This window comes from Lipotes vexillifer, unplaced genomic scaffold (genome assembly GCF_000442215.2).
Source record: "Lipotes vexillifer unplaced genomic scaffold, Lipotes_vexillifer_v1.1 scaffold1725, whole genome shotgun sequence".
Taxonomy (NCBI): domain Eukaryota; kingdom Metazoa; phylum Chordata; class Mammalia; order Artiodactyla; family Lipotidae; genus Lipotes; species Lipotes vexillifer.
Genome location: NW_006771840.1, coordinates 8,535 through 24,865, shown reverse-complemented (window position 1 = coordinate 24,865; position 16,331 = coordinate 8,535). Strand labels below are relative to the sequence as shown.

The following is a 16,331-nucleotide window of genomic DNA, read 5'->3' as shown; positions in this document are numbered from 1 at the left end:
TGCAGCAGGACACTAAAGGCCTCCCTTCAGGGTTGATGATTTATTACTCATCATTCTTCAGGTACAGCTGTTTACCTGAAAATCAAATTCTAACTGTATTCTCATCTAGCCCACATCCCTCCATTTTGACCATAAGACATGATAATTCTGTCAAATATGCTCTGATGAAATCTAACTGTGCAATCAATGTCTAAGGCATTTGTCTAATGAACTAACCTATTAATCCTGTCAAAAAAGGAAATGAGGCTAAGTTGGCCACTCCCCAGCCAGCTCTATCTCTATTCAAGGTACTACCAGACTTGAATTTATTTATTTATTTATTTATTTAAATTGAAGTACAGTTGATTTACAATGTGTTCATTTCTACTGTACAGCAAAGTGATTCAGTTTTATATATATATATACACACACACATACACACACACACATCTTTTTCATATTCTTTTCCATTATGGTTTATCACAGGATATTGAATAGTTTCCTGTGCTATATAGTAGCACCTTGCTGTTTATCCATTCTCTATATACTAGTTTGCATCTGCTAACCCCAAACTCCCACTCCATTCCTCTCCCACACCCTCCTCCAGACTTGAATTTAAATGATCCTATGAATTCTGTTAGGATCTTACTGCATTTCTCCAAGAAGACAAACTTCCCCACTTTTTAATTAACTACTTCTAAATGTATAAACACAAGGCAATTCCCCTCCAGTCTCCCACCCCCATGATGAGGAGAGATAAAAGAAAAACAAAAGGTTTTCTGGCCACCTTGAATACATAAACTTTTGGTGATACAGATAAAAGAATCAAATGTCTACTTATAATATCCATTTTATCATGTTAGTCGTACATATTTAAAATCACATACTATATAAAATATTTAGAAATTCTTTTCCCCCCTTTTTAACATTTCATTAAATAATGTTGTTGAAAATTTTCCAGTGTATCTTTGGCATCTCTTCATGTTCACTAAAGAGACTGAGTCTTTTACCAGTCTGTCAAAGCATTATCACTTTCCTTTCATTTATAAAAGTTATTTGAGTTACAGAACTGTTTGAATTACGATCTTTTTAACCTAAGTCCTAAGTGCCGATTTCTAGACATTCAGGCAGTTTTTTCATTCTATAGGTAGGTGTGTCGATTCACAATCTCTACAAGGTAACCACTTACTAGTATTGACTGAAGTAGCTTCAGACTTAGATCTCCTCCAAACAATCCTTTGTAAGGCTTTGTATGGAGTAGAATAAAGTGACTCACTCTTTTCTGAGAGAGAAATCTGGGAGGAAAAGATCTTGCTTTATATCCAGGTAATCAACAAGTCAAAAATTCACAAAGAATAAGGAATTCAATTACTTCTTAAACACATTTCAATTAATAACATACACTACTGCTGGGCTTCCCTGGTGGCGCAGTGGTTGAGAGTCCGCCTGCCGATGCAGGGGACACGGGTTCGGGCCCCGGTCCAGGAAGATCCCACATGCCGCAGAGTAGCTGGGCCCGTGAGCCACGGCCGCTGAGCCTGAGCGTCTGGAGCCTGTGCTCCGCAACGGGAGAGGCCACAACAGTGAGAGGCCCACGTACCACAAAACAAAAACAAAAACAAAAACAAAAAAATAAAAAAAAAAAATAACATACACTACTGCTTATGTAAATAAACGGATGCATTAACAGGAGTCTTTCTGAATTAACAAGTTAAAGTTTTCTTTCTGAATTAACACATTAGAGCTTTGCTATACTGTTATAAAAGAAGAGTAGAGAGTGGGTTACTCAATTCCCATGAATTTGTTTTCTTACAGAAGCAGCAGAAATAGTAACTCTAGCAATTTATGTGTATTGGGTACTAATTAAGTTCCAGTCACTGTTTTAAGATTTTACATATATTAACTCAATCTTCACAATGCTCCTATGAAATAGGTGCTATTGATAATGCCACTGTATTGATGAAGAAGCTCAGGCACGGAGAGGTTTAGAAACTTGCCCAAAGTCATACAGCTTCTAAGTGGCAGAAATTCAGTCAAGTTCGAGGTCCCTCCCCCCTTTTAAAAGATATATTGCCTCTTAAATTAGTAAAATTATGTCTACATTTTAGGAGACAGTCCCATGTATTAAACAGTTAACAGTGTAGCTAACAGTGTAGTAGTCTAAAGAAGATAGGAGTGAGGTTACAGTAAATTTTAATATATTTTCTGTTCTATTATTTTCTATTATCGATCCACACTGTTTGAAGGCCTAATGATGGGTTTGAGGGAGGAGTAGTTCATCCTTTGTATTTATGTTCCCTGAGCTAATCACTACCCCCATTTCAGTCAATACTTTTAAGGCAAAAGGTTCCTATTACAAAGACAGCATAGCAGAAACTAGTGCCATGTCTTCCTCCTTCTCCTCCAAACTTTTTAACTGATGGTAGAGAATCTGCCTCTCTGGGCCTACATCTCCCTTGCTATCCCAAATACATAAAACTAAGTTTAACCGTTTTCTTTGGTAAGGCAACTATCCTAACCCATAAAACGATTGTAGTGCTTCCACAGTAATCATCTGGCTGTGTGCTGTAATGGGGTTGAGGAACAGTTTCCTAAGGAAAAAAGGGTAAAATATGAACTTAAGAAAGAGAAGATAGGAGGGAAGGAGTAGCATGCAGATAAGGGAGGGAGTGTGGTGACAGGCACTGCTGTCTGACTTGTAGTTTCATGCAGGCAGAATGAGAACAGAAATTGAGGAGGTGGGGGTCCAGTCATTAAAACCTGTTATGGAACATTTTCTTGGATTTTCCTTCTTTGCGCCTTAGGCTCTCGCTTCAGAAGAAACTGAGACCCCAAGAATACGAACTGCCCTATCCTTCAGGACCCGGCACCACCCTTCTTCTGCGGCCCCAGGCCAGAGCTGGTCCCTTGAAAGCACTGCTCCCCTCCAGCCCTCGGCAGGGCCTTTCACACACCGGTCAACCGGCAAGAGAGACAACCAGAGCCTCTCCACCCCAAGGCCGGAGACCCGCGTTCCGGTCCTCGGCGGCAGCCTCCTTGGCTTCCCTTTCGGTAGGCAACCCCTGAACACTCCCACATTTTGTCGTTGAACCTGGGCCGAGCCATTCCCTAAGGGCTGAACCCAGCGCCCCCGGGGTAAAAACCAAGCTGGACTGAGGGTCTTACCTTTAACAGATTAGACGTCGCCATGTTCCTTCAACTTAGACTCTCGCGAGACGGCGCGAGATTTCGTGGCGCTTCTTGCCAGGCCACAACTGCAGGCCGGAGTTTCCACCTGGGCTGACGGGGCCCCCGGCCCACAATGGAGATATGGGGGGAGCCGGGGCGGCGTGCCAACAGCGGTGACCTCGTCCCAGGCACCTGGAGCTTCCTCACTTTTCCCCCCTACATGGTCACCGGAGCCTCCCCAGACGAAAGAGCTCATGCAAACGCTCAGGAAGATAGCAACGGCGAATGGTGAGAAGGTAACGGGAGCCGACCTGAATTGGAAGAGGAAGCATCGACTTCGCGAGCCTCCCCACTCCTTCGGATTAGCCTTTGTGGTTGCACCCGCAGAGGCCACCGGCAACGAACTTAGCCCGGCTTGGGCCCTGCAGCTCTGGTTCGGTGGCCGAGTCACGTGATGCGGCGGGCGGGGCCGCGCTAGGGAGCGAGCGTGGGAGCCTGAAAGCCTCGTCGGCCGGGAGGCTGCGGAGAGTGCGAAAGCACGCCCTCTGCTGGCGGGACTAGACGTATTCCCTCATCCCCCGCCTCGGGGGATTCCCGAATGAAATGCTTGTAATAGCTGTCTTCAAGAAGAAAGGGCACATAGAAGGCACCCACTAAATATTTGTTTGCATGAATGAATGAATGCATGCACGAAAGTGTTAACTATTAATATTTCTACTCAAGAGTGCCTGGCAGTGAAATAATCTATACGAGGTTATTCAGGTAATGAATATAAATCTTGGATTACCTGAAGGCACATTATCCTAGAACATCCTAAGCCATAAACCCCTAAGCTTTATCCCTTCAGACCTCAAACCACTGGGAGAAGAAAGAGAATATACTCTATATATAGAACCTATATAGATATAGAATATATCTAGTATTACACACGTTTCCAAACTGTTCATTGACACAATATGTTAGAAATAAATAAGGGAAGTACAGAAATAAATAAGAGCTATAGGGTAAAATAAAGCAGGCAAAGGTAATGAAGTTTGCAGGGTTTTTTTTTTTTTTTTTTGGCTGCATTGGGTCTTCATTGCTGCGCGCGGTCTTTCTCTAGTTGCGGCGAGCAGGGACTACATTTCATTGTGGTGTGCGGGCTTCTCATTGCAGTGGCTCCTCTTGTTGCAGAGCACACGCTCTAGGCACGTGGGCTTCAGTAGTTGTAGCACGTGGGCTCAGTAGTTGTGGCTCGAGGGCTCTAGAGCACAGGCTCAGTAGTTGTGGCACATGGGCTTAGTTGCTCCAAGGCATGTGGGATCTTCCCGGACCAGGGATCGAACCATGTCCGTTGCAAAGACAGGTGGATTCTTAACCACCGCGCCACTAGGGAAGGCCCTAGTTTGCAGTTTTAAATAGAGGGATCCAAGCAGGTCTCACTGAGAAGATGACATTTGAGCAAAAAGACTTGAAAGAGATGAGGGAGAAGACCAGGACATATGCAGGAGAAGAGCATTCCAAATAGGGGGAAACACAGGTGGCAAGTTGCCCAGAGTATCAGAGGAACAGTAAGAAGGTTGGTATGTTCAGAGCAGAGAGTAAGAAGAGCATAAGGACTTATATGGCCTCGTGGACCGCAGTAAAGACAGGCTTTTATTCTGAGTGAGATGGGCAATCATTGTAGGCTTCTCATTGCAGGCTTGTGAAGAGGGGAGTGGTATGATCAAACTCCCATTCCAACATGATCATTCTGACTACTGTGTAGTGAATAGAAGGAGAAGGGTAATTTAGAAAACTTTTGTACTATCTCATTAAATCAGCACAATCATGCCACCTAGTTACCCCACATTTTACAGTGATTTATTAGAGAGTAGTCTAGGCATGATTAAACAATGACTACGTGGTAGAACAAGGATTCAGAGCCAGTAGGCCTGTAATGTCCTGCCAGAATGTCAACATAGAGGTCATCTTTGTTCTACAGATGGGAAAATGGAGGCTTCTCTCTGGTCAAGGTCACAGCTGGGTCAGAGAAAAGGCCTAGTCCGGAATAAACTTTATATAATTATGGTTCCCTTTTCCAGTGAAACTGGGTTGTCTTCAACCCTAGTCCAACTCTACTGCTTAATTTAAAGTGTAAGTTGATTGAATTATAACCAACTTTATGTACCATAAAAAAAAAGGTGACAAACTGTGATGTAACAATTGAATTAATTCATAAATTAATGACCCTGCTTAAAGAATCCAATTAAGTATTTAATACTTGTTTGAGTACCTATTATGTACTAGGCACTGGAGATATAGGATTAAATGAGACAGAAAAGACCTCTGCCCTCTTGGAGTTTACAGTCTAATAAGGGAGCTAGATATTAAGCATAGTTATACAAACCAAATGTTGCTTAATTGGAGTTGTGGTAAATACTGCAAGGGTAAAATACAATGTGCATTTCAGAGCATATGGTTTGGAGGGGACTACTATTCTATGACAGTACTATTCCTATGATCTGAACTTATGACTACTTTTGAAAACAGTTTCAAATATCCCACTGTCTAACAAGACATTCCTTTCTCCCAACTCGCTTGTTCTGGAAACACCACGGCTACAAAAGTCTGATCTCAAATGAGTTCTTTCCATTTACCCCACCACTTCCTTGTTACATATCATCCCCTCCTGTTTTCACTTTCTTCCTCATCAGTTTAGACTCTATAAACCATCATTATTAAAATGTTTAAATATTTTAAATGCTTAAATATTTAATTTATTTAAAGATAGAGAACAGAAGCACATAATATAAAATTCAGAAGGTGCTAAAAGGAATACAGTTAAAAGTAAGCCTCCTTCCTCTTCCTGGGGTAATTTAATGTTCTGTATTGTGGAAGGTATTTGGGTTATTCAAGTGTATGCGTTTGTCAGAACTCAGCCAGTGTACCCTTAAGATTTTTGCAACTCATTCAAAAGAAAAAAGAGTAAACAAAATTTGAGTTTAGTTAATGATATTCATGCTGAAGAATTTAGGGACAACTTATATTTACTATTTGCTTTGAAATGTATCCAAAAAAAGGATGGAGTTTTAAAAATATTTATTTAATTATTTTATTTATTTGGTTGAGCCAGGTCTTAGTTGCAGCACGCAGGATCTTTAGTTGTGGCATTCAGGCTAGAGCTTTAGTTGTGGCATGCAGGATCTTTAGATGTGGCATGCAGGCTAGTTCCCTGACCAGGGATTGAACCTGAGGCCCCTGCATTGGGAGTGCGGAGTCTTAATGGCTGGACCACCAGGGAGGTCCTAATAACATGGATTGATGGTTGCATAGGGGACAAAGCAAGTGTAGCAAAAATGTTAATGACAGAATCTGGGGATGGGTTTACTAATGTTCTCTATGTAAAATCTTTCAGCTTGTCTATATGTTTGAAATTTTTCATAATGAAATGTTGTGGGAAATTTATTTTAATAGGCCCCCTTCCTCCACAGTCCCTCAGGCATCCATACTCCCTTACTCAGAGACAACCACAATTATAATAAATTTCTTGTGAATTAAAGCATTAAAAAAAACCCAGGGCTTCCCTGGTGGTGCAGTTGTTGAGAGTCCGCCTGCCGATGCAGGGGACACGGGTTTGTGCCCTGGTCCGGGAAGATCCCACATGCCATGGAGTGGCTGGGCCCGTGAGCCATGGCTGCTGAGCCTGTGCGTCTGGAGCCTGTGCTCCACAACGGGAGAGGCCACAGCAGTAAGAGGCCCGCGTACCGGTAAAACAAACAAATAAAAAAACATACCCTTTAAAAACTTTTTTTCCCCACTCAGCTGTATGATATAAATCTCTGAAAAATATGTTTGTGCTTATTTTTTTCACACTTCATTATAGAAATCCAAACAAGACTAGCAGACCCTAAAGCACCTGTTGCTTCCAGGATGTTTGGGATTGTTACTTCCAAAATAGGCTCTTGAAGTCCATTTTTGACACAATAGCTATAAAGTCAAAGCTTTTCATTTGTAAGAAGCAAAAAACAAAGCTTTGTGCATATAAAGGTAGTATGTAAAGTTTAATCAATAAACAAAGAACTGGTGAAAAACTAGATGGGGCATCAAGGGTTTTCAAGATTTTGGAGTGGGAGAGGGAGGAAGATGGCTATTGGGGCTTCCTAGACCTTTGGGTACTACATGGAGAAAAAGAAGAGTTCACCTTGAAAGACTGTACCATTGCCTGGCACCAGGAAGACCCACAAATCCAGCCCTAAACCCAACCCTAAGCCTAACTGTAACTGGAATTGAACTGTATCCTTATATCAATTTCTATCCTTATTCCTAATCCAGAAGATCCTTCTTTGCTGTGACAGAGGATGCCACACCTTGCCAGTGATGATGGGTGTATTACTTGCCTTTCTTGGGAGAGGGTATCTTAGAGGCAGCTGCCTTCTCCAAGTTGTATAAAAGCAATCACCTTAAGTCTGCTCAGCCCATGGGACTATATTTGGATGACGTCCTCTTCCATGGCCCCAAACACTCCTAAGCTCCACTTCCATCTCCAGAAAGTGGGACCCTGGACAAGATGGGTGACTGGGGGATGGGGAGATAAGGAAGTGAAATCCCCACTAGCAACTTATGAAACTGAGGAGAACCATCCTAAGGTTTCCACCCATAGGACAAGGTCAGGATATACATGTTATGTAATCAGTTTCTTGAAAATATCTACAACAACCTAGCCCCTTTTCTCCTCTGTTGTACATAAGTAGTAAAATCACAACCTTCAATAAACCCTCTCTGTCTTCTTCATGCCTACACCCAAGTAGCTGAACATTGCTGGACAAAAGCCCAAAACCAGGTTGAGTGGTTTCTCTTTAAACTCAAACTCAGACCTCAAATGGGAACTTAACACTACCCAACAATCCTGTCCTATTTTTCTCTGGTGGGCTTGCTCTTCCACTGCATTCCCTTGTACACCTGTTTCATTTCATAACCTCTTACTCCCCTTCCTCCTCCATAGTGGATTACCTCCAACCATACTTCATTGCAAAAATAAATGGCATCTTTCTTTTCTTCTCCCATGAAATCTTCAGACTTCTGTCCTTCCATCTTGTAATCCCTTTCTCTTACTGTATTATTGGCCAGGCCCCTCCTCCAGCCCAGTACTTCTACTTATGTTCTGGATCCCATCTCAAGAACTAGCCATCACCCATCTCTTTTGTATCATCAGTTTTTTTACCCTCTCTCCTATTTTATTCCCATCAGCATAAAAAACATGTTCAGAAGCATCTTTCATCTTAAAAGAATCCTTCCTTTAATTCCCTCATCAGTTTTAATGGTCACTGCCCTGATTTTAATTCTCCACATCTTTCAGTGCACTTCTCCACTTTCCCTTTCCTGAAAGGCTCTCCTCTCTTGGCCTCCATGACACCAAACTCTCCTGTTTCCCACATCATGGTTATATCTCTCTCATATTGTGCCCTTCTCCTCTACTTAACGTTTATGGTTATAGTTCCTTGGAGCTCTATCTTAGACCCTCTTTTCTCTATATACAATTTCTCCTTCAGTGATCATACCAAGTCCCATAGTGTTAAATATCACCTATAATGTTGAGAACTTTCAAATATATATTTCCAGCCTTGGACCTCTCTCCCAGATTCCTGACTCATATATCCAGCTACCTGTTTGACATCTCTACTTGGGATCTCACAAATATCTCAAGTATAACATACTGACAGTGTTGACTTTACATGAGCCCTGTGCTCCTAGAAAACAGTGACAGGTATTCCCCCGTACCAAACTTTGTTTTCCAGAAACAGCTTACTACAAAGAAAGACCCTTCTCCATATGACTTAGATTGCCCATTCTTTCTCATGACTCCCTGAAGAGTCACTCACAAGTGACTCTATCATTTACCTGTGATAAGGCCAGACACAGACCCTCCAAATTCACATTCTTGGTCTCATAAATGATTAGCTGAACTAATCTCTAGACATAGAGATTCCCTGATTATAAAAACAACCCCAATAGTAAAATTGTTACTGAACCAAACTTGGGTCTGCTCACCTGCAGCAGTAAAACCAATCTACTGGCACTAGGTTGTGATGAAGAAATAGCAGCATTTATTTCAGGGCACCAAGCAAGGAGTTAGGGACAGCTAGTGCTCAAAAAGCCCGAACTCCTGGATGAGTTTCAGCAAAGCATTTTAAAGGCAAGGTGAGGGAGGGGTGTCCCAGGGTATGTGATCAGCTCAGGCACAATTCTCTGATTGGTTGACGGTAACAGGGTGGTGTCACAAGGGTAAATATTATCAATCGGTAGCTGCCAGTAGGCCTGGGGACTACATGCTCATGTCATCAAGTAGTTAACTTTTTCCATTTGGTGAGGGTTTTAGCATCTGTAAAACAACTCTGGAAATGTACATCAGATACTATTATCTAGACACTTCAGAGAAGAGCTAAAGCATAGGATATGGGGGAGGGGTCTGTTCTGCGAAGGCCTCATAGGGTTCTGTTCAGTTACAAAATCACCCTGTAACAGGGAAGAGCCAATTTTGACTCCATGTTGGATCTGTTTTTTGACTTTAACCTTTGCTTTTCGTTGCTTTTGTTATTATAATCATACATAATGGCCTGCCTCAGGGAACCCTGCCCCTCTGCTTGAATGTTAAACCAAAGTGCCTTTGTTCAGGGAAGTATCCTGACCCTGTCCACCTGTGGATGGCTGCAAGAAAGAAGAAATTACCACATCCCCTCCGAGGCTGGCCATTCTAAGAGATATTTGCAAGAGTTATGGCCTTTTTACTTTAGTTCCCCACCTCCTCCCCCTCTCTGTTCTATAAAAGAAACTGGCATCCAAGCCCCAATAAGATGGTTTTTTAGAGACATTACTCTGCCATCTTCTCGGTCTCCCAACTTTCTGAATAAAGTCGTATTCTTTGCCTCAACACCTCTTCTCCTGATTTATTGGCCTGTCGTGCGGCAAGCAGAGCAAGCTTGGACTCAGTAACATTTTTACCTTCGACAATATGCAAAACATAACTTCCGATCTTCTCTCTCCTTTAACAGCCATTTCCATGCCTTTTGCTCGTCCAAACGAGTTTCTCTCTCACCTCCCCAAGGAGTCCTCATCTCAGTTTAAACAACCACCCTCCACCCAGCTGTTCAGGCCCAAAACCTTGGCATCATCATTCCTCCTTTTCCCTATCCCCTACAACCAATGCATCAGCAAATCCTCTTGATTCTGTTTCCAAAACATAATCTGAATCTGTCCATTATCACTCTATAACCACTGCCATCACCTTATTACAAGCCAGGAGGATAACTTCAACAGATCCCTAAATACGCTTCTCTAATTCATTCTCTATGTAGTAGATGTGGATCGGAGCAGATGGAAGAATTAGTGACCATCTGATATGTTGTAAGGCTACCAAATTATACTTAATTTGAGGTACTAAAAGATTATTCTTTCAGATAATTACTTTATTATTTTAAAATAAAATTCTATATATTCCTTGTGAGAAAAATGTTTATCTCCATTATCCTGTCTCCTTTGTAAATCGTATGAATCAGTTAGCACTTTGCTAATTAGCTTTTTTTTTAAAATCATTATTGAATCTCATTTTTATTCAGCAGAGAAAAGAAGTTCACGAATATCTTTTTGGGGTGTCTAAAGTACTGGACAATCCTTTTGATCAGTGAGGAGTTAGTTTTAAGTTTCAGAGAAAGGATAATTCACAACCTTGTTGAAATTTTTTTCCTTCCAGTTTTATTGAGATATAATTGACATACAGCATTGTATAAGTTTAAGGTGTACAGCATAATGATTTGACTTACATACACCATGAAATGATTATCACAGTAAGTTTAGTGAACATCCATCATCTCACATAGATACAAAATTAAAGAAATAGAAAAAAATGTTTTTCTTGTGATGAGAACTCTTAGGATTTACTCTCAACAACTTTCATATACAACATACAGCAGGGTTAATTATATTTATCATGTTGTACTTTACATCCCTAGAACTTATTCATCTATTAACTGGAAGTTTGTGCCTTTCGACCACCTTCATCCAATACCCACTACCCTAACACCTTGCCTCTGGTAAACACAAATCTGATATATTTTTCTTATTTATTTATTTATTTTTGGCTGCATTGGGTCTTCATTGCTGCATGCAGGCTTTCTCTAGTTGCAGTGAACGGGGGCTGCTCTTCGGTGTGGTACACGGGCTTCTCACTGCAGTGGCTTCTCTTGTTGTGGAGCATGGGCTTGTAGGCGTGTGGGCTTCAGTGGTTGTGGCATGTGGGCTCAGTAGTTGTGGCTCATGGGCTCAGTAGTTGTGGCTCATGGGCTCAGTAGTTGTGGTACAAATCACCAGGGAAGTCCCTGGTATATTTTTAAATGAGTTATGTTAGTCCCTATTACACAATTTGGTATTTCTATACATTTTTAAATGATCACTACAATAAGTTTATATGTCCCAATAAGAAGATATTACATAGTTATTTACTATATCCCCCACACTGTACATAGCAATATGTGATTATTTTAAGTTGCTTCTCTCTTAAGTTCAGATGCATTTTAACAATACTGAATTTTTCACTCCCCACTCTACCCTGCCCACCATTTATTGTTTTTGACATCATATTTTACATCTTTTGGTTTTGTGTATCCCTTAACTACTTATTGTAGGTATAGATAATTTTACTACTTTGGTCTTTTAATCTTCCTACTAGCTTTATACATGGCTGATGTACTACCTTTACTATATATTTGCCTTTACCAATGAGATTTTTCCTTTTATAATTTTTATACTTTTTTTTTTTGGCCACATCACACCGCATGTGGGATCTTAGTTCCTTGACCAGGGATCGAACCTGAGTCTCCTGCATTGGAAACGCAGAGTCCTAACCATTGGACTGCCAGGGAAGTCCCCATCCTTTTGTAATTTTTGGCTGCATTGGGTCTTCATTGCTACACATGGGCTTTCTCTAGTTGTGGCGAGCAGGGGCTACTCTTTGTTGTGGTGTGCAGGCTTCTCATTGTGGTGGCTTCTCTTGTTGCAGAGCAAGGGCTCTGGGCACGTGGGCTTCAGTAGTTGCGGTACGCGGGTTCAGTAGCTGTGGCTCATGGGCTTAGAGTGCAGGCTCAGTAGTTGTGGCACATGGGCTTAGTTGCTCCACCGCATGTGAGATCTTCCTGTACCAGGGCTCAAACCTGTGTCCCCTGCATTGGTAGGTGGATTCTTAACCACTGCACCACCAGGGAAGTCCCCTTTCATAATTTTTATGTTTCTATTTGTAGCCTTTTCCTTTTTGCTTAGAGAACTCTAGTATTTCGTGTGAAGCTGGTTTGATGGTGCTGAACACTTTTAGCTTTTGCTTATCTGTAAAACTTTGGATCTCTCTGTCAAATCTGAATGAAAACATTGCAAGGTAGAGTATTCTTGGTTGTAGGTTTTTCCCTTTCATCACTTTAAGTATATTGTGCCACTCCCTTATGGCTTGCAGAGTTTCTGCTGAAAAGTGAGCTGATAGCCTTATGGGAGTTCCCTTGAAGGTAACTTGTTGCTTTTCCCTTGCTGCTTTTAATATTCTTTTTACCTTTAATTTTTGCCACTTTCATTGCAATGTGTCTTGTCGTCCTCTTTTGTTTGATCCTGTTTGAAACTCTTTATGCTACCTGGACCTGGATATCTGTTTCCTTCCCCAGGTTAGGGAAGATTTTAGCTCTGAAATCTTCAAATGCTCTCTGTCACTGTTCTCTCTTTCTTTTCTCCTTCTAGGGCCCCTATTGTGACGAAAGAAACGGAAGAACAGCTTCACGGCCAACAGCACATTTTGGCTTCTGTAAGAAACTTGCTTGCTTGCTTGGGGTGGGAAGAACCGGGTTCCTGATTGGCTGATTCAAAATTAAACAGCTCCCTCCCGCCTTGGGGACTTCCCACCCTGTGAAGGGTATAAAAGCCTCGCCCGGCTGTTAGTCGGGGTCTCACTCACTTCTCTCCGAGTGGGACCCTTTCTGGACAGTTTGTGTAAGCTTCTATACTTGTACTTGTATAAATCCTTTGCTAATCTTTCTGCTTGGTGTTGGTGATTCTCGGGTGTCCTTGGTTGGGACACGGGTCGCATTTACCGGGGAACTTGACTCCAGGCGTGTGGCTCCCGGACCACAACACTATAATGTGAATGTAAGTACACTTGATGTTCTCTCAGAGGTCTTTTAAACTGTCCTCATTTCTTTTTTATTCTTTTGTCTGTTCAGCATCAGTGATTTCCACTGCCTCTGTCTTCCAGCTCACTGATCCGTTCCTCTGTGTTATTTAATCTACTGGCTGCTACAGCCAGCTATATGATTTCTTTTTGAATTTTATTTAATTTACTTTTTTATACAGCAGGTTCTTATTAGTTATCTCTTTTATACATATTAGTGTATATATGTCAATCCCAATCTCCCAATTCATCCCACCACCACCACCACCACCCTTAGTGTCATACGTTTGTTCTCTACATCTGTATCTCTATTTCTGCCCTGCAAACCAGTTCATCTGTACCATTTTTCTAGGTTCCACACATATGCATTAATATACAATATTTGTTTTTCTCTTTCTGACTTACTTCACTCTGTATGACAGTCTCTAGATGCATCCATGTCTCTACAAATGACCCAATTTCGTTCCTTTTTATGGCTGAGAAATATTCCATTGTATACATGTACCACATCTTTATCCATTCGTCTGTCAATGGGCATTTAGGTTGCTTCCATGACCTGGCTATTGTAAACAGTGCTGCAATGAACTAGTGCATGTGTCTTTTTGAATTATGCTTTTCTCTGGGTATATGCCCAGTAGTGGGATTGCTGGGTCATATGGTAATTCTATTTTTAATTTTTTAAGGAACCTCCATACTGTTCTCCATAGTGGCTGTATCAATTTTCATTTCCACCCACAGTGAACGAGCGTTCCCTTTTCTCCACACCCTCTCCAGCATTTGTTGTGTGTAGATTTTCTGATGATGCGCATTCTAACTGGTGTGAGGTGATACCTCATTGTAGTTTTGATTTGCATTTCTCTAATAATTAGTGATGTTGAGCAGCTTTTCATGTGCTTCTTGGCCATCTGTATGTCTTCACCTGTATGATTTTTAAAAATTGAATGAGGACTTACCTGGTGGCACAGTGGTTAAGAATCCACCTGCCAACGCAGGGGACGTGGGTACAATCCCTGGTCTGGGAAGATCCCACATACTGGGGAGCAACTAAGCCTGTGTACCGCAACTACTGAGTCTGCGCTCTACAGCCCGCGAGCCACAGCTACTGAGCTGAGTGCCACAGCTACTGAAGCCCACGTGCCTAGAGCCTGTGCTCCGCAACAAGAGAAGCCACCACAATGAGAAGCCCATGCACTGCAATGAAGAGTAGCCCCTGCTCACCGCAAGTAGAGAAAGCCCGTGTGCAGCAATGAAGACCCAATGTGGCCAAAAATAAATAAATAAATTTATAAATAAAAATAAAAATTGAATGAAATACATTAAAATAGTTTCAAAGTTGGGAAAATATTCAAAATATAGTGTAAAGAAATAAAAGCTACTGAAGATTAAAAAACAAACAAACAAAACTTCTAACTTCTCATTCTGTTCATCCATTCTTCTCCTGAGTTACAATCATTACCTTGAACTCTCTATAGGGTAGGTTGCCTATCTCCACTTCACAATTCTTCTGGGCTTTTTTCCTGTTTCTTTGTTTGGAAGATATTCCTCTGTTGCCTCAATTTGCCTATTTGTTGGGTTTTTTTTGTTTGTTTGTTTGTTTGTTTTTGCGGTACTGGGGCCTCTCACTGTTGTGGCCTCTCCCGTTGTGGAGCACAGGCTCCGGACATGCAGGCTCAGTGGCCATGGCTCATGGGCCCAGCCGCTCCGCGGCATGTGGGATCTTCCCGGACCGGGGCACGAACCCGTGTCCCCTGCATTGGCAGGCAGACTCTCAACCACTGTGCCACCAGGGAAGCCCCCTATTTGTTGTTTTTATTTCTAGTAGGTTGGTTACATTTCCCTACCTTGGAGAAGTGGCCTTTGAGTCCTTGGAGATGTCCTATGGTCCCAGCAATGCACTCTCTCTGGTCACCAGAGCTATATACTATAGGGGTGCCCCATATTTGGGCTCCATGGGTCCTTCTGTTGTGGTGGGCTGACTACTGTGGACAGTCTGGTAATTATGGCTGGCCCTGATCCAGTTGGTTGCCAGGTCCTGCTTTGTACAGAGCCTGCTGGCCACTGGTTGGAGGGCCCAAGTCACAGGCTGTTGGCTAAGGGGACTTGAGGGGCCCAAGGCCTAGAGCTGGCCCAGTGGTGTGCAGAGCTGGTTTCTGGAGTGGGCGGTAGTTGGGTAGGGGTCCAGGATCTAGTGTCGGCCTGCTGATAGATGGGGCAAGTTACTGACTGGCTTCAGGGTCCAAGATGCCACAAAGCTGGTTCTTGGCAGGTTTTGGTGAGTGCGGCTGCATCCTGGGGCAGCTGGCTGAGGGGGCCAAAGTATGTCAGAGCTGATACTGGCCTGCTGGTAGGTGGAGCCAGGTTCCCGGGTATCTGGCTGCAGGGCCTTGGGAGTCCTGGACCGGGTGGTGGCCTGCTGGTGGACAAGGCTGGAGCCCAAGGGATTCTGGAACTGTTGTCTGCCCACTGGTGAGTGAGATCGAGTCCTGAGGCTAGTGCTGGTGTAGATCGAGTCCTGAGGCTAGTGCTGGTGGGTGGAGCTGGGACCTGAGGTCTGTGGCTGTAGGACCCTGGCATCCTGGAGTTGGTGTTTTGGTCTGATGGTGGATGGGACCAGGGTCCAGGGACTCCCGTGGCTGGTGTCTACCTACTGGTGCATGAGGCTGGTCCTGGGGCTAGTGCTGGCCCACTGGCAGTTGGATCTGGGCCCAGGATCTCTGGCTGCATGGCCTGAGGGACCCCACTGCTAGTGCCGGTGCCCTGGTATGTGGGGCCAGGTCCTGAGCCTTCTGGTGGACAGGGCTGGTCTGAGGTGGCTGTGGTCTCAGGGGGTCTTAAGGTAGTAGTCCTGTTGGTAGGTGAGGCTGTGTTTCTGCCCAGCTAGTTGCTTGGCCTGAGGCATCCCAGTACTGGTGCTGACACACTGGTGGGTTGGGTCAGGTCCCAGTGCTAATAAGCTCCAGGGAGGATTCCAAAATCGCCCTTGCCAGCACCAGTGTTCTTGTAGTAGAATGAGCTCCCAAAAATT

General features: G+C 43.0%; 1 protein-coding gene across 1 annotated transcript in view; it reads right to left on the bottom strand.

Annotated features, from left to right (window-relative positions):
- The window catches only part of CUL5 (cullin 5), a 104,034-nt gene extending 100,476 nt beyond the window's left edge, over positions 1-3,558 (bottom strand). The window contains exon 1 of the mRNA XM_007447212.1: positions 3,145-3,558. Coding sequence (XP_007447274.1) covers positions 3,145-3,168 — 24 coding nt within the window. The 5' untranslated portion in view covers positions 3,169-3,558. The remainder of the gene's footprint in view (positions 1-3,144) is intronic.
- Positions 3,559-16,331: the final 12,773 nt, after the last annotated feature.